The following is a 27,596-nucleotide window of genomic DNA, read 5'->3' on the forward strand; positions in this document are numbered from 1 at the left end:
GATGCACTATTATCGATATTAGGGCGAATCGAATTCAAAGAAGATGCGCGTTTAACGATGCTTACGAGGGGCGCTTAAATATTTGAAATCGGCTGGAGAATCAGGTCATCGTTCAACTGACGACTACCAATCCGTGTACAGTTGTTCATTAACGCGGGTAATCAATATCGATCTGCCTATTCGAGAGGCTAAAATTCCCTTTTTTCGCCATTCAATTCCTCCCGCCATTCAGTGATTTAGGTTGCGTTTCGTATAATGTACCATGAATTTATTCTTAACAAAAAGAGGTAGCGTAATACGCGTAAAATCGCTCGGTATTATTATTTGTTAAACCGATTTTGAGTTTGATCCGTTCCAACTGCAATTTTATAATTGTAAATCGTGCTCAAGTATAAAATAAAATTTATATTTTTGTCGATATAAGCTTCGATTTTACGGTCGAGTAAAATAGTAGAGAAATATCAATGTATGCAGCTGAACGCATATTTAATATTGTTGTGTAATCCAAAGTTCCAGCGCGGTTGAATTTATAATTAGATTCTGCAGCAGTTAAATTCGCGTATTACATTTTCGATATTCTGCCGAGAAATATACGTAATCGCGCGATTAATTTTGCTTCGCGTAACTGTAAATATACGGTAGAGAAATTGTAGAAATATATTTGAACGATTATTAAATTTTTACTTTGATACGTAGAAAAACAGGGTACAGTTTTTCCTGTTGTACACCAGGGCTACCTCGGTTATGGGAAACCATATTATATGAACCACATGGGTTGCATTACATGGTCTATGAACATTACGCAATCTTTATGCATGAATTTCCTTATGCAAACTTCGATCTACCCATCCAGAAATTAATAATGCATCTATATTAGTGCGGGCATCGGTGCATCAATTATTGCCGATCGACGTTAATATACAATTAGCTGCGTACTTTTGCGCGATTATAACTATTCGCAATAATAACGAAGTCGTACAACGAACACCGCGCATCACCGAACAATTCTATTTATCATAACCACGATATTGCGATTCGATTTATCGAAATAGAAATGCAGCGCGAGAAGTATGATTTATGGATATTATTAAACTTTAATAAACAACACGGAATTGTATGAATTCTTCCTTAGACATTTCCAGCATTGAAACATAGATTAAATAATGCAATTCGCAAGAAATATAATTTATATTATATCTGTACCATCGAAATAATACTATGCAGCCTCTGCAAGCTTCCACCGTCAGAACGAATTACATTCCCATCAACTCTGCTCGACAAGCAGCAAGATTTGTTTACGTTACAGAGAGACAGAAGCTGCGCGACCATCGTTTGGAACGGTCGCATCGTATAAACCACTTTGCGCGATATAACGAGCAGAGCAGGCAAGGTCGGTGTTTACGTCTCCCGCAATTTTGTCGTCGGTGTAATCGAATCCAGTTGACACGCCGCACTCTTAAACAATGCATCGGAATACCAGGAATATTCTCCGATATTCCGATGCCGCCGATCTCTTTCTGGATTCTCGCCACCCGGTCACGCTCTCACGCTTTAGACGGTCTACTTAGCAGAACATAACGCTGCCCCTGCTGAATGTCTCGCCGCGCCAAGAAACTATAAGTAAGCTCATTATAGGACCTCGGAATCTTCTTCTTCTTCTTCTTCTCCTTTTTCCTCGTCCTCTTCGTCTTCTCCCCCTCGTCTTTTGTCATCAAGCCCGGTTCGGTAACTTCGAAATTAGGTCACGTTTATTATATTAGGTATGCCCGAGAGCTCTGTTCTTTTCTTATTCATCTTTCCGTGATGGTATAGAGTAGTATGCAGAACGAATCGACGTTCTAGGCTGTCGCGAGTCTCTTAGATCGATGCGGCGTCGTGCTGATTGAACCTCATCAGCGGGGTAGGTGTACGCAGTTGCGGCCGCGTTAAGGATTCATGCGAATTTTCAACGCAAATATTCTCAAAGCCTCGCGTCGGAGCGAGGCGGCGCGTTTTCTCTCGAGTATAGAAAGCCCAATAGTGACATCAACGAAATGCCCTTATCCGCACGCTCAAGTCTCCCCATTAATACGAGTGTGGCCGGTTCGATACGATTTTCCAACACGAAGACTTAACAATACCACTCGTAACTATAATATATTTACATATAATATAAATACAAGCGACAGCATCTATAATATTATTAAAAATTAATTTTATCTTTAGTCCAATTTTGTTTAATTATAATCGCCTTGTTTCTCAACGAATAAAAATGTTTCAATGAAATGTAAAATCGGACGAATGTTGGATGTCTCTGAAAGTGCGTTTTAAATATTGATCGAAATGTCCGACTAAATCAGGTCGCGCACTGTTTTGTGTCATTCTCTACAGAGTAGAATCGAGTAATTTTTAAAAGGACCGAATCTAACCGCTAAAATAGTTCGCGGCACGCTTCTATTTCGTGAACTAGAATTGAACTTTGCAATTACAAAGAATGTCTTTCTCTGGTAATTAAGGTAAAGCAAAGGCTCCGTTTCCGCGAGACTTTTGTGAATTAATTCGAGGCGTTTCTCTGGTAAGTAATTATCTCGAGTGCGACCGAGGATAAGAATACGATTTCCAACAACAATTCAAAGCGGCAGCAAATTACGACGAGATTATTGATCGTTAATACACTGTATCTACTCGCGAAACAGCTGAATGCTAGTAGGGTTCCTAGAAAATATTTTGTTGTCAATATTACGATTAAGAAGATTTTTATAGCGTCGACTGATTTGTTCATTAATGATACTAGCAGCGAGCACTGGAACTGCGTTGATAAAATGTAGAAGAATGCATTCACAAAATAGGGTATTAAAGCGATATTTACTGAAATTTTAATTGTGCAAATTATAATAATAATAATACCCGAGCGTATCGACGTAAGAGTAAAGGATGCTACGTCTGTGCATTATTAATGACCCCATGATAGCAAGTACGAGACGTCGAATCTCAGCGAACGTAGGTATATATATACACGCGCCCTGAAAAGGCGAAAGCCTGCGAGCAACCGAGTCCTCGGTCCCTGAAACGAGGAATCGTTGTTCGCCGGGACACTCAACCCCGGATAAGCAGAAAAAGCAGCTCGGCTTCGAAGCAGTTCGACAGGGTAAGCGCGCGAAAGTTTGGTCGACATCGGTGACCGATTCGTGTCCAAAGGAATCCAACCTCCATTCCGTTCGCCACGTCCAAAGCACCCTCTTTTCCCATCAGCCCAGAGTCGTACAGGTGAAGCTCATATCGACCTGCCGCCAGAAATACCGCGCAGCATCGACCGTCGCCGTTATACCTGTTCTTCCTCTTCCCCCGGGAACGTGCCACCACCACCACCCCCCCGAACGCAGAGGGTGCACGAGGAACAGAGCAGAGCAGAAAGGGGGATGCGGATGGTTTGATGGTGGAGGGTTTGGGGGCTGACGCACGGCCTCGGTGCCGCGGCCAATCCCTGGATCCTGGAAACCGCGGCTGCGCCCTGTCGCGATTTTCCTCGAAGGCTAGGGGAACATGGGGACGGGAAGAGGGTGACGTACGACCCGGTGGCGGGGAGGACACCGAGGGCAGACGTTCCAAAGCTACCCCGACGGAGAGACACGCCGAGACGCCCCTGCCATCGGGAGCCCTTCGGTCTCAGTAAGTATTATCTCAGTTCGTCCGGTATTTTGAACTTCTCGCGGCTTGCATCGCGTACTACGGCAGACCTTTAGCCAGGGGGGATAGTCCGTATCGACGACCATCGTAGACACGGAAAGCCGCGGCGCTGCGTCGTCCGACAGGCGACTCCTCACCTGTCCGGAGGTGCCGCTACCGAAATGTCGGATACCTTGTCCTCCTCGGTGCACCTCCGTCACGGATTACCGGATAGCTTAATTATCGCTCGCTGTCGTTTCTATCGCACTAGTTCTAGAGAACTTGCGGATTTTTTCATGCGGTAGCAACCCTTGCGCACCTCTTCTCCGGGTCTCCTGTAGGAATCTAGATGATCGGTCGTGTTGAGGTCACCGAGTTCCCTGGTCGTCGAGCCATCTAGCTCTGTGTATCGATTCGTCGTATCAATTTTGGTAGCCAGCCTTTCCGTAGGTTGTTCATCTTGACAATTCTTGGTGGAAATTCTTTTGATGATCGAAATCTCGTATTTCCTCTGTCGTCGGTTAAACATTTTTATTGTGCCTTTTTTTTGCTTCTTTTACAGTGTTCTTTAGGGAGATCATTTTTAAAGATTACACTTGCTTTGTGAAATATTTCGACACTGCTTCGAATCCGCGACGTTTCAATGACCCTTTCTAAGACCTCGAGGTCGGTATATACTCGCGGATACTTCGAGCGTAGATTCTTTTGTGGAAAAGTGGTTTTGTTTGATCTCATATGACGTCGGTCTTCGGCTAATATTTAATCCGGCTATTAATTTCAATCCTGAAAGTTTTAACAATTTTTGGTCGCTGTTAGTAGTACAATCTAGTACGTCTTGATATTGAATTATTGTTTAATAAATTATTTGTGCCAAGTAGATCACGATATTAATTAATATATGTTTTATGATACTATATGAATTGTTTCTGCTCCGGAGAAATTGAATATTGTATGACAGGTAGCAGCTGAAAAGTGTTAGAACGACGATTTTGTCTGCGGAAAATGTGCTAATAATCAAATTTTAAAAATGATCGCAGCGTATCTCTTACGATACACTTTACGATCATCGACGTATCTTTTATCGGAAATCCTCGGTCAAACGCACGGAGCGTCTTCGCGCGAGCGTAGAACTACGCCGCGGTGTCGGTATTCCGTAATGGCTTGTGAAAGAGGCTTCCGCGAGGGGCTTCATTAAAAGTTCATCGAAATTTCATAAAAACGTCAGAACGAAATTAAGGCGAAATACGTGGCCGGAATGGACGCGTTGCGACGCGACGGAGGAAAATTAGTTTCGAAACACCCTCGCACGCGTGCGGTCGTCTGAATGCGAAAGGTGTAGAAGACTGGATGTTATAGATAGATGTAGATGTTCCAAATATAGATTGTCCGATGGTAGCGTGTTTGTAAGATAATAGAAGTGTTAAGGAAATTGTGTCGGTATTGAAGGAGGAACGAATGAAATCAACTTATAGCCTATAGATAGAGGGAAACGTGCTAAAGACTGACAACTTTTTGATTACTCTAAAGTAGGGTCGCTGAATGGGTATTTTTAACTGTAATCCTCCAAGATATAAAAAAAAAGCGTTTGTCCTTTTCGTATTAATTAATCGATGAAAAATCAAACGTTTCTTCGCAACGTGCAACAAACGGGAGAAAGATAGAAATTTCATGCTTTGTATAAATAAAGATAAATAAAAATTATTAGAATATCAAAATAGAGAGGACTCACCGAAACTGGAACGGTCTTCTGTGTTCGCAGGCCCGGTTCCAAATTCAGCTAAAAAGGTGGAGGGCCAAGGGACGGGAGGTGCAGAGGAGTCGTTAAACGACTCGAAGGACAAGGACGGCGTTGGCTCAACTCTGAGCAACCTGTTCGCCGGACTTCCGGCGTTGGCGGGCTCCCAACACTTCGCCAATTCCCTCAGGCAGAAGTTCGCCAATAACTCCGGTAAGTTTACGAATTTTCTTCGGTCCATGGCGTTTCCCCTTCGTCATGGAGGCTCGTTACGATCGTTGACGAAGTTACCGTTCCCCTGCACGCTCACCAGTCACCGTAATTAATAAACGAGGGTGTCGACACGCATTTAACTACCTTCGATGGAACGTCAGTTTACGAATGATCGGTTCGCGATAATAATTAATCCATTTCTGACAATGACACGGTAGTCGACGGCGCAACACGACGTTCGTTAATCCTCCGACACGGACGTGTCGTTGGCTCCAAGATAGATTTTGCCAACCCGTGAAATTAACTAACGAATATTCCAACATTAACAACCGAAACCCCGATATATCTATAGTTATCTCTCATACGCGACGATAGTGTAGGTTGTGTAGCTCGAATTTTGTTAGAACGATGCTCGAGATTTGCGAGATTTATTGCATAATTTATTATGAAATCATATAACCGAATTTGTGACTAAAAATACTACGATTGTTTTTTCTATGTTACTGTAAATAACGATTATTGATTCAGATATTAATTGGATCAAATTGTCAGAGAATAATAAAGATGAATCTCTTTCAAGCATAAATAATTTCACGAATTCGTACCTCTCTCAATCAAATCACAGGAATGATCTTTGCCACGTTTTAGATAATATAAAATCCCAGCGTTCTATTGTAAACTCGATTAAAAATCGAACCGCATCGTTGACGCTATGCCGACCAATACGAGCCACGACAGATTAATATCTCGGGCATAGTGTCAACTAACTCGACGAAACAATTACCGCGCGGCGTATTTACGTAGTAAACTCGTGTCATCAAAGTTTCGACCTTCACCCTCGTTTCACTGGCAACGCAGCCCCCACGTTTCTATCTCTGGTAACTCGAGCCTCGATACGAAACATAGGTAGCCGAGAACCTCGAGGGGGAGCCTCCACCCGGTGTTAGGTTCTACCAGAAGCAACCGAAGAGTCAACTTCTAGCTAGACGGAGCGAAAAAGCCTTCATCAAAACGAAGATGAACTATTCTGCGCCATCGCTGGTAGCAAAAGGTCGGGTTGGGGTGGGATAAACGCCGATCAGGCCGGGTCAGGGCTCCCCTATTATTGAACTTCGAAATTCTTTCATTGGCCCGTCGATTAAACTGAACCGAAAGCCCAAAGGTAAACGAGCGGTCGGCTAACAAAAAAAGCTAAAGAAAATTAAATAGATTAAAAAAAGATTGCATGACTTCGGGAGCTAACCGTGCCACTCGGTGATCTGTTGTAGGTTATCCCCGGCCCGGCCTGATGCGCCCCAATCGCGACGATCTCTTCGTCACTCCCGAGTTTAGTTGTTATTAAACCCTGGAAGACGATCCTGTTCCATTAAAGGCGACCACCTAACACCACCATGTCGACGACAATACCCATTCTCAACATACCGCTCCGCGAGCTCAGGGAGCTCATATGGATGAAACTGCAAGAACCGAAAGCCCAGCGAAAGCTGGTTTTAGTTATTGTCTCGATAGCGTTGCTACTCGACAACATGCTGTACATGGTGATAGTGCCGATCATACCAGATTACCTGAAGTACGTCGGTGCTTTCGGCGACGTTGAAGAGGATGTGAACGCGACCGGGCCGGTGCATCATCACGGCCAGGACTCAGCCACGGGGATACTGTTTGCGTCTAAAGCCATCGTTCAGTTAATGGTGAACCCGTTCTCCGGGGCACTGATAGATCGAATTGGTTATGACATACCTATGATGGTAGGGCTGTGCATAATGTTTCTGTCGACTGCAGTGTTTGCCTGCGGAGGAAGTTACGGTGTCCTCTTCTTCGCCAGAAGTCTGCAAGGTGTCGGCTCCGCATTCGCGGACACCAGCGGCTTGGCCATGATTGCCGATCGCTACACGGAAGAATCGGAGCGATCGAAAGCGCTCGGAATAGCGCTGGCCTTCATTAGTTTCGGATGTCTGGTGGCCCCACCTTTCGGCGGCGCTCTGTACCAGTTCGCTGGTAAGGAAGTACCTTTCCTGATCCTAGCTTTCATTAGCTTGGCGGACGGATTTATGCTTTTGTTGGTTATGAAACCTATCTCGGAGCAACTGAAAGAAAAGCATGGCACCGATACGCCTACAATACCTATCTGGAAGCTGCTCATAGATCCGTACATCGCCGTCTGCGCTGGCGCTCTCATGATGTCGAACGTCGCTCTGGCGTTCCTCGAGCCAACGATTTCGTTATGGATGGAGGACAACATAACTCACGACAACTGGAAGATGGGAATGATCTGGCTGCCCGCGTTCTTCCCTCACGTGTTCGGCGTCATCCTCACGGTCAAGATGGCGAAACAATATCCGCAACATCAATGGCTAATGGCTGCCTTCGGCCTAGCTTTGGAGGGTCTCTGCTGTTTCATAATACCGTTCTGCACCTCGTACAAGGTGCTCATGATTCCCTTGTGCGGTATCTGCTTCGGCATAGCTCTGATAGACACCGCGCTTCTCCCCACTCTGGGTTATCTGGTGGACGTGAGATACGTCTCCGTCTACGGCAGCATCTACGCCATTGCCGACATTTCGTACAGCGTGGCGTACGCCGTAGGCCCCATAATAGCAGGCGGCGTCGTCGAGGCGATCGGTTTCACTGCTCTGAACGTCGGAATTGCGTTCTCGAATTTGTTGTATGCGCCCGTTCTGATCTATCTGAGGCACATCTACGACTTCAAACCGTTCCAGGACGAAGCCGACGTCCTAATGCAAGATCCGCCCGACAAAGAATACCAAACGTACGTTCTGCAAGAGCAGAGACCTCTCTCCGGCGACGTTGGGAATCACCTGAATCAGACGCGCATGGAGACCAACGTGGATCAAGGTTATGAACAAAATTACCAGGCGCAGGACTACCAGCAGACCGATTACGGCCAACAAAATATTAATGCTCACGGCTACAACCAGGCGCAGGGAGGTTACGAGCAGCCTCCGGGCTACGAGCAGCCGGCTAATTACAATCAGACCGCCCAAGGTTACGCTCAGAGACCTTACGGCCAGGAACAACAGGGCCAGATGGACATTAACCCCTTCAGGAGACCGAACGCCGAGCCGAGGCCCGCTGCAGGCGACAGCAATCCCTTCAGACAAGGAATGTACTAATGCGTATATCGGTGACCGATACCGAAGAGTCTTCGGGGCAAGCTTCCAATTACCAAGAAGATGAACTGTGACGGCGCAAGAGGTCTCTGTCGCGGTGATCATACGAAAGTGCGCCACCATCCTGTGATTCTGACTTGTCGGGGAAGACTTCCAAAAAAAAACGATCGATTCGATATTGTTCGTCTTATGGAAATCTGTCGTAAATGGTTGTACGTTATACCTTTAGCGGTGCTGTTGGAATCGATCCATGTGGTAGTGTCGAGGAACTTCAATTGATCGTAGGAATTAGTGTTACGTATTCGAGGAGCATGCGTGTTCCATGGGAACCGGTCGAGAAGCACGAGAGCCGATGAAATTAGTGCGTAGAACTTAATCCGTGCGAAGATGTGGTCCAAAGTTCAGTGTTGGCTGCCATGTTGGATCTTTCGGTATGTACAAGTGATTCGCCGGTTCAGTGGTATTTAAGTGCACGAGCGTTACTCGAATCATGCCTGATAATTCGTACGAGATTCGTAATCGTAATGTTTTAACGTTATAACGCTTGAATTCCTATCGAAGTAAACATAAATGCGGAGAATTTGATGATCTTTTAATCTTTTTTTCGCGTTTCTTTTTTCTTTCGTGAATCATTTTGTTGGATAGTCAACATGGCATTCAACCGGTGGAACGAGCGTCGAAGGTCAAAGTTTACAGACCAATTTCCACAACACGTCGAAAAGTCGAATAATATGCACAAAAGTAAATAAATAATGTAAACAAACTGTTGAAATCTAACTACGAGAGGAGGAACGTTCCGTCGAATCGAAATGTGGAACATGGAGGATGTTGAAAATGGCGAACAAAACGATGGTGATATTCCAGTGTAAGACCACACGAGTGTTGTGAGAGTAAAATATATTGGAGACAAATACGAGAGTGACGAGCAGAGTTGGATAAACTATAATTTAACGATACTTTGCAGCCATAATTACCGGCGACTGCGAACGTGTACAGGCTACGCCGAAAGAATACCAAGCAAGATGACCGGTGTCACAAACAATTGATTTCAAAATTTCATTTCCCACTGCACAGTACGTATAATTTAAATAATACATATCTTCCTTAAATGGTGCATCGCATTTCTAAACGTATATATGTATATGTATTCACTAAAATTTTAGGAAATAATTGAATTCAAGTACAGCGCGAACTTATTTAGACGGATCGTACGTGTTAAGTTTTACAGAGTATATTTAACCTAACAGCTACATATCAAGCTACAAAATTTGCAGTACATAACTGTAATTACCAAACTCAGGAACGATCTAGGCCTAATTATCACTTGCCCAAGTCATAGTGATCCCTAAATCACTCCAATCCAGGTTACAACTTTACTAATTTTAATTCGAGGTTAACTCAACATTAATCGAGAATAATAATTAATAAGAATATTTATTCTTAGTTGTGTATTCAACGATTCTACCTACGATTATAACTCACCCGGCACCTTAAGTCAACATATTAATTCATATTCTTTGATTAAGCAATTAATGGGTACGATTTAATTTCCAAAACTTTTTTTAAAAGAAAACTAGGTACTCTTAAATTTATTATAGAAACTACGTTGTTAGGGCGACCTGTACACGCAAAGACACGCGTATCAGAAATCATTTTTATGTACGCTTAAATTCGTAAGTTAAATATCCGAAAAAATTAAAGCTTGAAGAAACATATATATATATATTATTATATATATTCGCGGAAGAAAAATCAATGAATCCAACGTTAAGTATTGCTATCACGATCGCTTAGTTTACCGGCGAAATTACTTTACCGTCCAACTCTGCTAAGAAGTGGGAACTGATCCTTTCGAGGAGTCGACTTAAGGTAGCGCAATGGCAGCGAAGGCGTCCGCTCAGCAAGGACCTTCGCTCGCTGGCGAATCTTCAGTTTTTCTTCGTTGATTTGCCATTATCTTGCTGAACCGAAGTTATCATATCATTAGTTAAGGGCATCGGTTTAAAACATAGCCGTTGAAGCTTTCATGTAGGTAGTTGTATAGAGAAAAAAAATAAAATGGTATTCGAGATATTTAAAAATTCGTCGCCTCAGCCACGGTGTAACTCGTAAATATATCATTAATTATTATTATTATTAACTCACGTTATATTTAATCTCCTGTTGTTAATAGCCGAGGGATATTTTAATTAGCGTGCGAAATTAACCGTTAAAGGGCCGTCGAGGATTCTAAAGAATGTTGAATCGTATTAGTTCCATTACGTCTGTGTGTGTGTGTCAGCTTTGCTAATTCGAACGTTCGCTAATCGGTGGATTATCAAACGTAAAAAAAAAAGGTCAGACGTGTTTTATACAGTTTGATATATTTATCATTTACAATTTGAAACTGCGGACGAGGAATCAATGAGACTTAATTAGTTAGCGTTCCATTAGCATCTTTTTAAGTACCTTTTCAAAGTATGACGGTAGGACGATACAAGCGTACCCAGAGAGGAATCGGTACACAATTGCTCGCTGAATTTCAATTTGTTATTTATCAATACATTGCCAAATATCTAGTATAACAACGATCACGATGAACACTAGCTTCTGTTGATTCCGTCTATAATTTCGTTCGATCACGTATCTTTAATTTTGCCGCGTGGCAAAATTCTTTTACAATAGCGCGACTAGCTTAACGAGTAATTGTGTATCGAGCGCTATTTATCTGCATCCTGATAGTACTTTTTTCGAAAGTATATAACGTTTCCTTTCGGTTGGTTTGTCAATGGGAATCGTACAATGTTTAGGTAATACGTAGGTGTACGTTTCTATTCTACATGTATATATATATACGCAGATTAAATGATTATCATGTGCCAGCGACTCGCACGTAAAGCTTCACGAGTCCTTCTCGAACCTATCTCTCTGCTGAATAGAAACTTCCTTTTGCCGCGTGTCTCGGTACTCGGGCGACAGAACTCGGTGAACACCGTCGCTCCGCGTCAACAGATCAAATACATCTATATTTTTGTTTTTATACATCGTCTTTAAGCAGATTTATTAAGCTAATGCAAATCAAATGTCGATTTGTCTCCACGCGCGAGAAAATTAGTTGAACGTCGTCGCGGATCATCGTATCGTGCGATTAATAGTTCGTTCAATCTGTCGCGCGACTCGTTCGAATTGATCGCGCATCGTAATTCGCGTAGCCTCGATAAATGTGAAATGGCTCGATCGGTCATTCTTTACTAAGCAATAAACGACGGTGAACACGTCGATCGCGATCGATGGTCCTTCGCTTTGAAATTGAGAAGGTCGCGGAGCAAGCGATGCGACGAGGTTGCGTGAAAATCGAGGAACTTTTCATAGAAATTCGATGAAGCGACGATGTCACGTTTTTACGTTAAAGCTGAAACGATGCAGAATAAGGGGGAGAAACAGGGAGAATGTATTGTACCGGGCGTTGTTAGAACAGTATTAGTTATCCAACGCCGTGAACAGCCTGTCAATGTTTGCAGCAAAATTATGCATAACGTGTCGTCGACAAAAAAAAATCCTACCACCCATGGTGTTGGATAAAATACAATTTTATTAGAGCGTTTCATGCTTGACCGGGTAGACGTTGCAATCGCTTTGAAAGGTGTCTTAATCACTGTAATTGTTATACTGTATACGTTTGATTTTCTTCATATACTTTTATAAAATATATAATTTAATAAAGAATATCAATGTACATATCCTTTTTAACCAGTTAGCTATTTTTTTACGAGCTCACTTCTATTTTTCCCTTGTCGCGCAACATTTCAGCTTTGACTAAGAAAGTGCGAAACAAGCATCGCTTCATTTATTCGTCAAAGTAATTTCGACGCAACTTCGTCGTTTCGAAACAGATTCGTTCCAAGCTTTCGTCGTGTTAGAAACCACAAAAAGAAAAATTGCGGGACTATAAAATGGCATTTCATAAGCAATGGCTTAATATCTTCGTCGGGAGATCTCCGTGCGAAAAGTGTGCCTGCGAGGCTCGTTAAATTTTACGCTCGTGTCTACAGCATGCCCGTTACCTACTCGTCAATACTTAGTGATGTCGCGATGAGAAACCAAGTTATCGAATATGTATTTCGACGACCGGCGATCTATATGGCTTTGGTACCTCTCGAACGCAGCGATCCAGCGGTCGCGCGCGTCCTTTGAGTTCACAGTGCCTGAACATTCAAGTTTCTACCCCGTTCACGTCTCGTACGCTCCCGATTCCCAAAAACATGTGTATACTCCACCAGAAGCAGCGTAAAACTTCGATATTATACATACGTATGTACATGTAGCTTAGCCATATTTTTCTGTATCCTAAGCGATTCTGTTTCTTCGTAGCGGGTATATACAAGGATGACGGAGTCGGTCAAGTGAATCATATACTCGAGAGACTTGCGAACGTTTTCTTATTTTCGAAGATGTGTTTAAGGTCGAGGGATGTCCGCTGTTTGACCCCTGGAAGTATAGTAATTATAACTAGTTTTAAGCGGATCCTTGTGCGCGAATAGAAAGGTTCCTAGGGGACCACTGCCATTAACGAGACGTTTTTATTTAAGACGGAAACCACGAAAACGCTGGACATCTGATTCTAGTTCGAAGAATTCGTTGAATTGCTATAATAAAAGGAGACTGATGCTATGCGGCCGAATTTCAATAAATAAATCAAAAGTAACAGTGCTCCATACAATGTTAAGAGAAAGATTTATTATATTACTTTAAAGCGTGCAAGAAATAATTGTCCGGACGTAGTTACGTATTAATTGGTAGCAGACTCGAATTACGTGCGATCAGATATGCTTAATTTTTATTGTAGAAAGGTGCACGGATTTGAGGTAATGGTAATGTCTCGTTCATGGTAGTTCTCCCTTACATATATAAAAGAGAAGAAAGAATATAAAAGAATTTAATAACGCAAATGTACTACTCTTAATTTATTGAAATGACGCAGATAATTTTTAATCAGCAGAAATATCTGCAGTCTAGCGACACGAATCGTTCGACAGAGTATAAAAATGTAAATCTTGATCTCGAAATATCATTCGAATTGTTAATTAATTTCCGTAACGTCGATTACAAACGATTATCATTTCTACGAAACGATTCCTTTGTGCATAATTCGAGGTCTGGTTGATTCACTTCGTATGACACGGTGACACAGCGAGCTGGCCTCTATAAATCTTAGCGTAATAATTAACGAAATGTCAACGTGTTACTTGCCGATGGTTATCGGATTATAAGAAAGAGAGAGAACTATTACGATCTTTTGTGGACGAGATTGTTTTTAGATTATAGTTAAAAGAGTGAGTAGATGAGTATAGTTTGGATCGTGGAATGAACTGCTGTCTGTAAATTTTTCTACGGCAATATACATTGTAATTGTTACAACCGTTTGGATTGAAGCGCTAAAATGCTGTCCGTAATATCGACGAGATATTAATTGGTGAAACTTTGATGATACTCAAGGAGATATTACAAAATTAGAACAAATTAAATTTCATAATTTAAATTTGCATCTTACGTTTCGAATGCGAGTCTTACGTTTAATATTCATTGGACGATTTGGACAAACGGTGACGTTAAACTGCTCGGTGTCATTTGCATCGCAAACAACGAAATAGTTTCCGGTCGAATGGAAAACGCGAGACAAACTTTTGGTACTTTATCACCCGATTATCTATCTTCCCGCTTTAATTTAAGTTACTTTTGTATTATAGCGAAGTTGCATAACATCGCGTCCTATCGCGGGCGCGCGCGCGCGCGCGTCGCGTGTACGGGATATGTAATATTATATAGAGAATACATGGGCCGTTGAATGCGGAAACGACGTGAAATTTCTGTAAAACGAAATAACGTAAGAAATTGTTGCAACACTTTTACGTAACTCTATATTGTTACGTTTCTCCTACTTTCGTGTAACATCCTTCGATCTCTGACTCGAGCCAATGAAACAAATCGAATGAAAAGTTAAAGTAACTATGCTTCAATAATGTTGAATATATGTGTTAAAAAAAATGGACTTGCTCGCGTCATTCTTGCTTCAAACGGCTCATGTGTGAATAGTAAATTCCGCGCGTACAATTGTGCGTGGTTTATTCTCCGGATCTGTATGCTTCGAGCACGGATTTATCGAGTTGGTAGGATTCTCGGAAAATAATAGTAATCGCTTTGGATTCTACTAATTGGACGATCCTCTCGCGTTCGTCAGGTCGGAGAATCCGTGCACGGTGAACGCGCGAAAAATGTTTCTTTGCGTTCGACCCGTCGCAATTATCGGGAGCAAGAGATAACTATCGAGCAAGGCGTTGTATGTACTTATATCGTAAGTTGTATTACAAATATAAATACATATACACATATATATATATGTATATGTATACGTATATATATGTATATGTATACGTATATATATGTATATGTATACGTATAATATGTCGCGAAAAAAAATAAATAACCGTAGCTTCTTTCGTCTCTTGTAAATAAATTAGATGTGTTCGAATACGCGGCGGGAAGCATGCGTTGGTACTCGATTATATCGAAAGCAGATTTCTCACGACAATTCTCGGATTCTGCGAGGGTAGAATAAATATTAAAAGAGTATATAAATATTAAAAGATTATATAAATATTAAATGATTATATACATTTGTTCCATGGATATTCGGAATTTAAATTTAACTGTTATTTAAATTCAAATCTGATTCAAACTAAAATTCAGTCGGAAGTATAGTTAGCGAAAATGGAAGTCGCTAACTATATTTAGAATTAGTTTTCTACTAATTTCCAATTTAAATGCAAATTGAATCGAATGAACCGATATTGAGGCACAACTGAAAATATATCTCTACGATGGTCACGATATTATAACAGCAATCTTAGTCTTTGAAGGATAATTAAAATTAGCCTAAATAGGTACGTTTACACTATTTTTTAATCTACAATTTCCGTTCTAAAATGATCGAGTACCAATACATATCGGACCGTCCCGAAATAAAAAAAGGATAGATCTCTCCTTATTTGTATACGAGGGACCTGCGTACATATCTTGCCTACATGTAACATAACATATCAGTGTGTGTAGCGAAGCGAAATCAAATGCGGGCGATCCAACCGCGAGATATACAGAGTGCTCCAAAAGTTGCTCGCAATCGAGTCATCGGAGATTCCTGAGGTCCTTCAAAATAACTTTCTCCTTTACGAAAATTTTCACCAAGTCGTTGTTAACGAATCACTAACGAAAAACAATGACCAATGAAAGGCGAGCTCTACTGGCGAGAGGCGGCAGAGCCGATGAGTGGAATGTACCGGCTAGCGTCAGACGAACTCGTCTCTCATTGCTCGCTGTTTCTCGCGAATAACTCGTAAACAAAGCCGCGGATTGATTTTTTCCAAAGGAAAAAGTTGCTTCGAATGATCTCGCAGTCCTCTCGGGACATTCTGTATTCTTGGCGAAACAAGAGAAAAGTAACTAAACAGAAACAAAATAAAAACCAGAGGGGACACGTTTCGGTAAAGTGTTGATAGTTGCTTAGGTTTTCACGGCATACTTTCTCTCGATTATTCCTGTGTTCATTGCCCACCGCCTATCGGACTTGCGAGCAAAGTGCGAGGACAGCGACAAAACATTGGATTGATGCGGAAATAATGCAAGTTTCGGATACCGGTAACTGAGAAGAATCGGTCTGTACTTTCATCGAACTCGGCGCCAGTCTTCCTTCATCACTAGTTAAATTTCAACGCTTAGCAGTTCTTTTTCTAGATTCCCGCGAGAATTCTCTACGAGTTAAGATAATTTAATCCTCCGATATTTTAATTCCAACGAGAAGGACCCTCGACCCTTTCAGTACCTCGGACGGCAATCCGGTTTCCTACGAAACGCACCTTCGGACAAATAATGGAAAAATAATTTCGTCGAATACACCTCGTTTTTTCTTTCCCTCGCACGCGACTATATAGAAATTTCTAATTAAAAGCGCGGAGACGAGTAAACTCTAGCAAACGTTCTCTCGGAAACGCGTACAGTTTTTCGAGGTTACGAGGAAAACTCGTAAGGTGCTAAAAGGGTTGAAAGTGAAATTAAAATTAGATAAGCCTCGCCTCTCGATTCCCCTCTTTGTTGCTCGTTTTGCGATCTATCGAACTTCCATTATCCTAGCATCAATCCGATAGAGACGATTTTTCGAGATTATTATCCACCGTAGCAAATTAATGGTCGTGTTTAAAGATCGTTTGACACTCTATACGAACAACAACAACAACAACAACAAAACAACAAGCGAAGAAAAACCCATAGGAAAAACTGCATTACACTGGCACAATTCCGTCGTGCATATTACACCGGAACGAAACGCACTTGCACCCAACGAGTATACATATATATACACACACAGAGAGAGAGAGAGAGAGAGACACACGCGCGAAACACGTAATTGGCGTATACACGAGAGAGAGAGTAATATGGTATGATAAAAGACGCAACAAAAATTGAAAATGGAAAAACCTGACACACGAAAGTACATGTGAGATGTGAGTATCTTAAAAAGTATCCGAAGCCAGGGACACGTATGTATGTATGTACATTTAAGGAAAAATCAAGTATTGAACTGCGTATTTACTTGAAATCTATGATACTGTAACATTGTTGAACCAGTTATTAAACATGTCATTGTTACCGAAGAATACCTCGAGTTGTGATCTTTGACTCGCCACTCATCAATTATCGCCGATTACCCTTAACCAGGTTTCGCCAAACCGGTTACAATCCCGCATGGCGGCGACAGCCGTAGCAATTTTATTTTCGATTAAACTTTTAATGAAACCGTACACTGTTAGAGCAACTCTCTGTCCGGTACCGCTGTCGAGATTTTCCTATTCGATTCAACTTTGTCAATTAACGTGCACGGACATTTTCGGAAACGCTGCGAACGATAGAGAAATAAATTGAAATTCGGTTAATTAGGACATACGAAATTAACGAGTCGTTGGTAAGATTCACGTTGTAGATTCTAATGCCTGTCAACCCCTTTTGTCTAGTACAATATGCGCTGTTTCATATTACTTTATATTTTTTTATATTACTTTCTATTGTTATATATTATTATATCATATATTCATTTATATTAATTAAGCGCCGTTGAGTTATAAACATATACGTTTCCATTCAATTTATATTATTTTATATCATCGTTTCTTTTAGCGAACACTAAATATCCAGATAATTCTTTTTAATTAACAGTTGGAAGAAATTGATATAATTTAAATATGCGGCGGGGAACTTAAAAGGGTTATCCCCATTTAAGGGAGTTAACGTGTCGTTCCGCATGGTGACGAGACAGCCATAGGCGTTGCGAGCATTTATTTATTCCAATAACTGCGTTCTTCGATCAAAAAATTGCATCGTACCTGTTCACCCTTCTAATTTCTGGCCACGATGACCCCCGCTATCTAATCTACAATTATTGCAGCTCGAGTGCCACCAGGTATGTCATTCGACCCGCGAAATTCGTTGATCAAAGAAATGTTTAAACGTTCGAAAACATTTAAACGACTCTCGTCGATATTGAAACGCCTTAATCTTCGGTTATTGTCACCGTGGAATTCGGGCCTAATGAAAAAGCAAGTATAAAACACGGCGGCGGACGTGGGGGGAGGCGAGAAAGCATCGACTAGGGGTTGTTCTGCGGGGCCCAGTTTCAACCTTAACCCCATCAAAGTGTAATAATATTTATATTAGGGCGCGGCACGGAGGGTAAGAGACATCGTTGTGGGGTTCGTGCAGGGGAGGGGGTGGTGGAACAAGGTATCTCCGAGGGGTGAACTACCCCGAATATCCTGGAAACCTCCCCGATATGTTTACGAGCGGTTTGCTCGTTCACTATTCCCGATATCGATCTAACTGTTAATTGGACTCGAATATCGGACGGCTGGAGTGCACGATTTTTATTTATAAAGCGAACGCGAATTGCAAATTTATTTATTTTTACGTGCCGCGAATTTCCACAGTTCCATATGTAAGACTCGGATATTTGAATGCGTGGACCGTAGAACTCGTTTTTCAGAGACAGCTTTTGAAATAGGAATTTGTGTGTAGTTGGCTAAAAGGCGACTTTTCGACTGCAATCATTTTTTAAAGCGCTTCCTAGCATACCGTTCGATGATGTCGTCTTCGGCGATGACACACCCTGAACTATTGTAATGAAACAATATCGGGGGCGCATCTCATCGTATAGGTTTCGTATTATTGATCGCGTCTCTGGCCCGATACCTGTCGCGCTGTTTAATTCAGGGTGTTGCTCGAGATCTGATCACGAATTGTCCTAAATCCGAGCTATCCCCCTCCCCGTAGCAACATCTGAAACAACGATATCGATCTGTATTTCTATTTTTAACAGCAGTTTATGACCGAGATTTAAGTTGAAATTCGCGAAACGGTAATCGTGTCACGCTATGCCGTCGCTGAGAAAATTCTCTTTCATGGAATTTCTTTTACAATTCAATTTTAAATCATTTTTATTTCTTATAAAAATTAAACGCACGATATCGTGTGCATTATTGTATTATACAATATATGTTAAATTTTGTTATGTAGTGATATAAAGTATTTGATATTTGTCAGCTAGAAAGTTAGTGGAATATTAGACACGGTATTGTTTGTTAGCATGTTGGACAAATGAGGGGGGGAACGCTATTTATGTCGATCACTTTCTCGCGTGGAGAGCCCAAGGACTGTGATACACGTATCCGTGGTATTGAACGCTCGCGGAGCACGATTCCGGAGATTTCAACGAACTCGTCAATGATTTCAATGAGCGTAATAGTCCGCATCGAACCTCGAAGCTCGAACATGCGATGACAAGCGTTCGCACAAGCGCGCGAAGTTATTAAAACATTAACATTTTAAATAGCGAAACACTTTTTAACTTTAACTTCGTCTCACGGATTAAAAAATATTGATTCAGCGCGTGGTTGTTGTTGCCGCAATACCGAACGCGTGTCTCTGCGAACCTCGAGCAGGGTTTAAATTATTAGCGTGTCAACGATTATCGAAACAGATCCACTAATCGCGTTAATGATCGCTGAAAACGATGACGGCGCCAAGGCTAACGGTGTTGCGGGCAACACGAAGAGCGCTGGTAATCCCTAAATCCGATTATTCGCCTCATCGGTCCTCAACAACGCCAACTTGCCACCCTCTCCGTTCAATCAATGTTTCTTTTGCCATCGGAGGATGCTCCCCCGCTTCTTTTTTTTGCTCGTCCTTTTCATTCTCTTTCATCATCGCGGCGTTGTAGAACGGCGATTGGTTCATTCAGATCAGAGACGGGCGCTACTCAAATTATTTCCGATACATAGACAGTTATAAATATTAGAAATATATAAATAATTCGTCAGAGCGAACTACATTGTTAATACAGTTGTTTTTAATATATTAGTAATTGTAGTTGGTACAATTTTCAAAAAATATGTAAGGTAAAATTTTGATATGAGACTAACTCGAATATAAGCTAGATTATTATTAATCGGTATTATTATTAATCTTGAAGAGTTTAGATACTTTGACTATGAATTCTCTTTCTCGTACTCTTTCACTCTCTTCCTCTCTCTCCCCGCTGGTGAAATCAGAGAACGCAGAAATTGGTAATTAACCTTGCCGGCCCCGGTAGCCATCAAAGGGACAGACGAGTCCCTAGATGAAGAAGTTAAAATACAAGACTCAATCTGGAGACACCAACACGCGAGACAGATCACGACACAGTACGCTAACATCTCCATGGGTTTCTTCGCACCCTCCAGGAATGCGTAAGTGTCTTTTCGAATCTCGTCTCGAGAAGTCTCGAAGGGCTCGCTGTCAATTAATCGTCCCTGGCCAATCTCGAAGGGTCGCGAGTCGGTTCGAGGTGGCAAGGGAAAGGCCGCCGAAGCGCCAGAACCTAATTCGGCTCGAGCCTCCACCGCCTACCACCCTGAATTCCTTTCCGATGTCTGGCATCCGTGAATCCGATTTGTCGACTCGTTTGTCTTTCCGATACGCTCCTCCAGACATCCTCGACCACCTAACGCCTGTTATCGCGCGAAACTGCCTGTCACTCGTTTAGATCCGAATTCTTGATAACTATGGCAAGTTGGAAATGCTGTAAAAACATTGTTCAAATTTGCTTAGATCTAATAATAATTCAGGGCAAAAATGTCTCGTTTAAATACTTACTTATTTTATGCGTTGAAGTACACCTATGGTGCACCATGAACCCGTCGAGTATTCGATTTTCGGGGAAAGCGTTTGGAAGGGTAGGAGTTGGGTGCCGATAATGGTGCTCGTGTATCACGTGATTTATCAAACGCGGGCTTATCGATGTGTCCTACACTTCAGAATAGGGGAGGATCCTCCTCCTGCTACCTAAGAGGAGGAGGACGTCTAAATGTGACAAATTGTTGACGCATCGTGGATGACTTAACATTTTTTTTAATTTCTCCCACGTTTCTGTAGAAAAGTCGACACCCTTTCGTTGATAAAAACATCTCACCCTCTCGCAACTTCCTCCGTCACATAAATGTTAAATATTCAATTTGTCGACCACCGTTCTACATACGTAAAATATCTCAAAACTTCTAAAGTCAAACTTGGACAATTTTTTAAAAAAATTGGAGTTTTCAGGTGAGAAACTTCCCTCGTCGTCTGAGAAATTCCGGGAACTTTTGGATAACGTGTAGCGTGCGCGGGAACTTGAATAATACAAAATCGACGAATAGATTTTTGCATAACAGAGACGTTTCATTTTCTCGCGAGTAAGTTCTGAAATTCCCAGACGTCCGCCATGTCACCTGATATATCTTCGCGCTCCGGCGAGCTCTTCTTTCCACCGGCATCCAGTCTTCCCTCGCGATGCTCCGGTGGCCGACAACACGGTTCCCCCGTGCCGTAAGAGTTATACAAGGTATTAGCGCGGAAACAGATGTAGGCGTCGAGCGATGTGTCTAGAGCTCACCCTTCCTGCGCACTGACAATTTGTCACATTCGCGGCCACCGACAATGCCACCCAAACCCCCTTTCCATCTCGAGTGCGCAACACATCGATAAGCTTGATAAATCGTGCGATACATGACCGGTATTATCGGAGACTGCATGCCCCCCCCCCCCCCCCCCCCCCCCAACCCACCCACGCCTCATCTGCCTACTTTATCGCGCTTATCAGTAAAATAGGATAATGGGCACGCGTCCGATTTGATCGTTGCCCTATACACGTGCGTCGACTATAGCGAAACGATGACGCCGATAAAACGGTATTGTGTCCGAGTGTCGTTTCTAATTATTCCGAGGACTTATCGCGATTTACTAACTTGTTACATAAATCCATTAAATAATAGGAAATCGTGCACGTCCAATTTTATATTATAAACACGGTTGTATATTTTATTCATTCCCTCCTGAAAAATATCGTTGAAACGAATTTCGTGATAACGTTAAAACTCGATGTAAATTGTTACCACCGCAGAACTTGTTTCGCGTCTCGGCAACTCGGAGGTAACTAATAAAATATTAAGGGCTACGACGTTACTTCTTACTCTCTGATGCTTCAAGGCATCTAAATTCGAAGTTTCTTGCCTCTGAACTTCAACTTGTAGGGGTGTACCTTTCGCAGGTACGCCATAATGTTTCCGAGAAGCTCGTGCGTCTGACGTTTCGATCTGAACTTGCTGAAACATATTTAATTCTTCTCTTGCGTAATATATCTCTACGATCGTTGTTAATCGATACAACGCCATCTTAAATTTTATATTATTCTTTCGATCGTGATGCACTAGTAATTATTTCCTTAATTAATTCTTTTCAATCTCTAAAGCAAGAGAACTTCTAAAAAATAGAAGGGATGTTTCGTTTATTTACACAGGATGATTATAATGACAATTGAAGAGAGAAATGACAAAGAAAGAAAGTGTTTTAACGTAAAACGGAGAAAGTGGACACGAAATGCCGGGGAAGCGCCAAACGACCGCATTTCCGATTCGCGCGGCAAAGTGTTTCCTTTCCAGGGGTGGTAACCCCTTCCGCTCATTGGCCGAGGGTAAAGGGCAACAATGCCACGAACAACCTCTCAAACATTGGTCTTTGTCTGAAAATCTCACTCGAGTTCTTTCTGTTCTTCCCTTTTCCGTGCCGTCTACGCTCCTGTGCCTACTACTCCTCTTTCACCTTTTTCATCCCCCTGAAAGTGGCGGCCGCAACCTTCTCAATTTCAGTATTTACGACGAGGTGTTTCTCGAGGAATTTTTTTTATTGCTTCGCTCATTTTTACGATGCCGTTATTTACAGCAGCAATGCCGTAAATATAATTATTTTATTTTTCGTTGCGGTAACGAATAAAATATTGCAATTGCTGCGACACTCCTTCACATGTATTTATATATATATTTTATGCGTGTATTATTTTGCATCGGTGCATAGTATAACTACGGCGCGATACTGAAAGTTTGAGGGTTATTATAAAGTTCGTTTCAATGAATTCTGCCTTTTGTAGGGGTATTTTTGTAAAAATTTGTGGCGCGTAACGTTGCAAGGGACAGGATCGAGGCTCGGCCACGAGAGGTTCACGGTGCAGTCTGCGGTCCATCGACTCATCCTTCCCAAACGATGTAACAATTTCTTTCATCCTATGTCTTCCACCCTCATATCTAGCCCCGAGACACGATCTCGTTTTATCTTCTCGACCCCTTACACGATCCGCGTTTGTTACGGAGCCCCAAGTCTCGACCACCATGCTCGCCGCTATCAAGCCCCGGCCTCTCCTTCCCCCTTTCGCCCTTTTCTTGTTCCCCCTCGCGGCTTGTTCGAGGGCGGCCAGCAGCCTCGAGCGAGCCGAAGTTAGATAGAGCACGCGAGCCGTGCCGCGCTCGAGGGGATACTCGCGCAGACTGCGTGCCCTCTAAGTGGATTCGGGGGTCGCATGCACGGCCGTCTCCGGTTACCGTGCGCCCCGAGAAATTCGGAATCAGTCTCGGCCGACTCGTTCGTCTCGCTTTTCTCTCGTTCATTTAACCCGTAACGTTCAAAATAACGCCGCAGTTTTTCTCCGCGAATCGTTCATAGAGTCGGAAAGCTACCGGCTAATTTTCTCGAGGACTCTTCCGCAGTCCACCGTTAAATCTAGACTCCTACGCTCGCGTCCCACGCTAAACTTCGACTAAACGAATCTTTCAGCTTCTTAACCTACAAATAAATTCACTGATATTTTCAGCAAAGAGGCAACTCTCGCATCAACTTATTTTCCGCAAGCACGAAATCAAACGAACAACCTCGCGACTAATGCGAACGTTCTTCTTAAATTATTTGCTCAACTTCCGGAGGCAGGCGAAACTAGGACACCCCCGTGAATTTATTCGTCGTCGGAATTATTCAGAATCCTCGTCCGTTCTTTTCGCAACTTTCGGTAACGTCGTGATCGTCCAAACTAAAAATTCCCCCCGTCGAATTGCCACCTGGCATGAACTTGTCACTTCGGGAAACGATCGCCGACGTCCCTGATACTTTTACGTTCGCCATAACTTTCTTCTTTATTGTTTTCATCCTGCGAGGAATCGTCCCCGGCTTATGAATAAAACGAGCGGTTGCGCACACATGTACCCTCTTAGTATCAACCGGCAACCATATTCCCACCGTCGACGACATCAAGTTTTCTTCCAGACGCGGTGCACGGTCCTACCATCCATGGGGCACCATGTTGCGTTACGGGTATCAAGCCGCACATAAAACGGTATTAGCGCTTCCCCCATATGCTCTGCTCCCGACTCTTGAATTTATTCGGGCGGACGGAACGGAGACGGCGATCGAGGAGCCTCTGGAACGTCTCCCGTTCCAATCCTAAACGGCGACTATAGTTGACAGAGTAGAATTACTTTAACTGCGAAAAATAACAAAACAGGGATTCGTATAATTATTTTAGATCAATGGACGAATTTTCGTTGAAATAATGGAATCCTTTTCATTAAAAGGATAGGAAAGTTTTGGTAAAATCTATCGTTTGTCATGCATTCGGGATGCATAGCGAGAGGCTACGTAACCGGAATAAATAAGCAAGGGAGGTTACGCCTCCTTCCATTTTCTTGCCACCCTAAAAGCAGCCACTACCCCTGGCGATGCTGGACCAGCAGGGTGGTCGCAGTAACGACGCGTCGTCAGTTAATCAAGCCATTTCGTTCCGTCGAGACTGGAATGAGGATTCGACTCGAACGACCATCGATTTCCTTCTGACCGTTACCTCGTCGTGATCCCTCCGAACAGTGCCAATCTCGATCTCTGGGGTGCTTTCGGTCTTTTTTTCTCCGAAACTCCGGCTGGGAGGAGGCCGGCCTCTTAAAGAGCTCCGGAGGTGTAGGCGTTCGTGCGAACGAGGCAATTCGGCCTGACCTTTTCGAGTATGTATGAAACTCTCTGCGTCGGGGAAATTTTGAAAAAGAAATCGCCGGTGTTCTATTCGATTTAACGGTGGTCTTTCGGAATACCTTTTCGCTTTGCTTATTCAACAAATATTAAATTGTCCATAATATTGTAGATTCTAGTGCGACGTTGTGTCAGTTCGCTGCGGTAGTTTCCCTGCACCCTTAGAGCCACCCCCGGTGTCTTGTTAGCGGCGGATCGAGTGCGGCGGAGGACACTTCCTGCTGGTCAGCTCGTTCCATCTTAAGGTCGGCCGCGAAGAACTCGTTGACGGTCAGCGCGGTGGTACGCAAAGTGCGCCAGATATTATGGCTCCCTATCGGGTTCCATTGTCATTGAAATCGTCCGGTTCGGCAAAGAGGAGAAGGAAGGAACGACCCGCGCAATTTCCGGCAGGACAGGAGACGGATAGAAAGAGAAACGGCGGCGGCGGCGGCGGCGGCGCCGCGACGAAGGGGATGCAACCCTCGTAATCCCGCGGCTGAAAGCCTCGTTTAATATTTATGATTTATTTCGGTTTAATTCGACGTGCAAACGGGAGTCGCATTTATATTCGATGTTTGCCGCACATGCGCCGAAACGGGATTAAGCGGGCTGCGAGAACTTTTAATGAATCGAGATTTGCTCCGGCGGTTGTTCCAACATTCCCACGGATTGTTAAATATTTGAGCGGCGAAGTCGAGGCAAGAGCGTAGCGTGGGCGATATTTCGGGAAGTCGAGCAGAGCGAGGCGCGGCTAATTGTTGCCCTAAATATTAGCGCGGAGGTATGAAAGAATATTGCGAGTCAATAATATATAAACTTGCATCTTATTCTACAAAATAATTATTTGCTCCGAATGCAGCCTATTTTCATTTGTAAATGGAATTCTTATAGAAATTTTGGTCTTTGGCAATCAATAAATTCTGCTATGGAGATTTCAATGCTGTATTCGCAAAGTATTTATTCCGCTGTAATTAGGATCGCTGGTGCAACAGGGAGCAAGGTTAATAAGTGTAAAAAGGTGAACCGGTTTGGGAACGGCGATAAATTTTCAGCGATATTGCGGACGGTTTTACAAGCGGAGACGGTTTCATAGAATCGTCATCGTCATTGTTCCAGCGACAATGCCGACAATGCCCCGATAGAAATGCCTTCACCCTCGTATCCGGTTCCTTGCCGGGCCTAGGGGAGAGAATTGCCCCCGGTATTAACTCGCGTAATTGAGATTTATTAATCCGGGGGCCATTTCGTGGGCAACTCTGCGACCGTATCCTTCTTTTTCTGTGGTAGAGACTTTATCCCGTTACTTTATTATAATCACAAGTCCGGACGCTTCGTCTTCTTTTTTTGTTATATGCACCAGCACAACACCGATCCGTTCGAGTTTCAACCCTTTGCAGTCGAGTGGCGGCTCTAAGGCGCCATTAGAATTTTAATTTAATTTTATATGTAAAATCGCGAAACGATTCAGCAACTGGCGCGATTATAAATTAATTCCACCTACATAATGCCGTCGCTATTTAATCCCATAGACTCTGTTACCAAACTCAACAATGGTATTTTAATAATGAACAATAAACGTCTGATAAAATAATCGTCTGAATCGTGGCAACGCGGCTACGGTCGGAGCAATCGGACCTTCTCGGTTAGTATTGTCCCCGGAGCGCCGAATGCGGAACCCCGTTTCCGTGATTAAATCCGTTTTCATCGCCGACCGTAATATAAAGGAGACAAGGAGCGATCTGTCATCAAGCCGTTTAATGAAAGTCGCGACTATAACTTAGGACATTTCGGCTTAAGACGCCGTCGAAGGAAACACCGAGGCAGAGTCGAAGGTGGTAGCCGAACGCTTAATCTGGCAATATGAAACCACCCCGGCGGCCTTACCCTCTCATAATTTACCCCAGTCCAGTCGTTCTGTTTTCTTATTCGCATTATGCCGCGCCACGGCAAATATTCACGCTATACTGCTTTCCGAATCTTCGGAATAAGATTTAACGCCCAAAATCTCATTAATTCATGACTGTATGTTATATATAACGTATTATTATATATTCTATGTTTTAAATTATATATTGTATATGCTATCGTCGTCGTCGCCAGAAAAATTTGGTACATCGACGGAATAATTATTCTACGTTAAACAATTTCTAAGAGAATATTTGTTCGACGACTATTTAACACTTTCACGACTATACTGGAAACTGCGGGGTTCCAAACGGGGTTCTCTCTCCGCCATTCGGTCGACCAAGCGTGACTTTGACGAGACATTTTACTGTTCGCATTCGAATGCAACACCCTGCACGCGTTATTTTTCTTTTCTCCGCTTGTTGTTACAGAGGGATGGCGGGACTCGGTGTTGGGGGCCTCGCGTCGTCTATTGGATACCATCGGCAGTCTCTCCAGGGATGTGGCGGCCTGTCCTGACAAGGTAAGTCGCACACTCTTTATTT

At 42.9% G+C, this 27,596-nt stretch overlaps 1 protein-coding gene across 2 annotated transcripts; it reads left to right on the forward strand.

Moving 5' to 3' along the window:
• Positions 1-3,539: 3,539 nt before the first annotated feature.
• Positions 3,540-27,574, forward strand: Vacht (Vesicular acetylcholine transporter). 2 transcript variants are annotated; one of them, XR_013494834.1, is made up of 3 exons: positions 3,540-3,648; positions 5,405-5,593; positions 27,483-27,574. XR_013494834.1 is itself a non-coding variant. In XM_078190911.1 (3 exons), exon 3 carries the CDS (start codon positions 6,985-6,987, stop codon positions 8,725-8,727), a length of 1,743 nt encoding a protein of 580 aa, XP_078047037.1. In that variant the 5' UTR covers positions 3,540-3,648; positions 5,405-5,593; positions 6,862-6,984; the 3' UTR covers positions 8,728-14,220. The 2 variants fall into 2 exon arrangements, 1 of the variants encoding a protein (XP_078047037.1); XM_078190911.1 differs by lacking the exon at positions 27,483-27,574 and adding an exon at positions 6,862-14,220.
• Positions 27,575-27,596: the final 22 nt, after the last annotated feature.

The sequence above is a fragment of the Augochlora pura genome, chromosome 9 (genome assembly GCF_028453695.1).
Source record: "Augochlora pura isolate Apur16 chromosome 9, APUR_v2.2.1, whole genome shotgun sequence".
Classification (NCBI taxonomy): domain Eukaryota; kingdom Metazoa; phylum Arthropoda; class Insecta; order Hymenoptera; family Halictidae; genus Augochlora; species Augochlora pura.

Coding starts and splice junctions, on each gene's coding strand:
- Vacht (XM_078190911.1), top strand. CDS start 6,985: ATGTCGACGACAATACCCATTCTCAACATACCGCTCCGCGAGCTCAGG.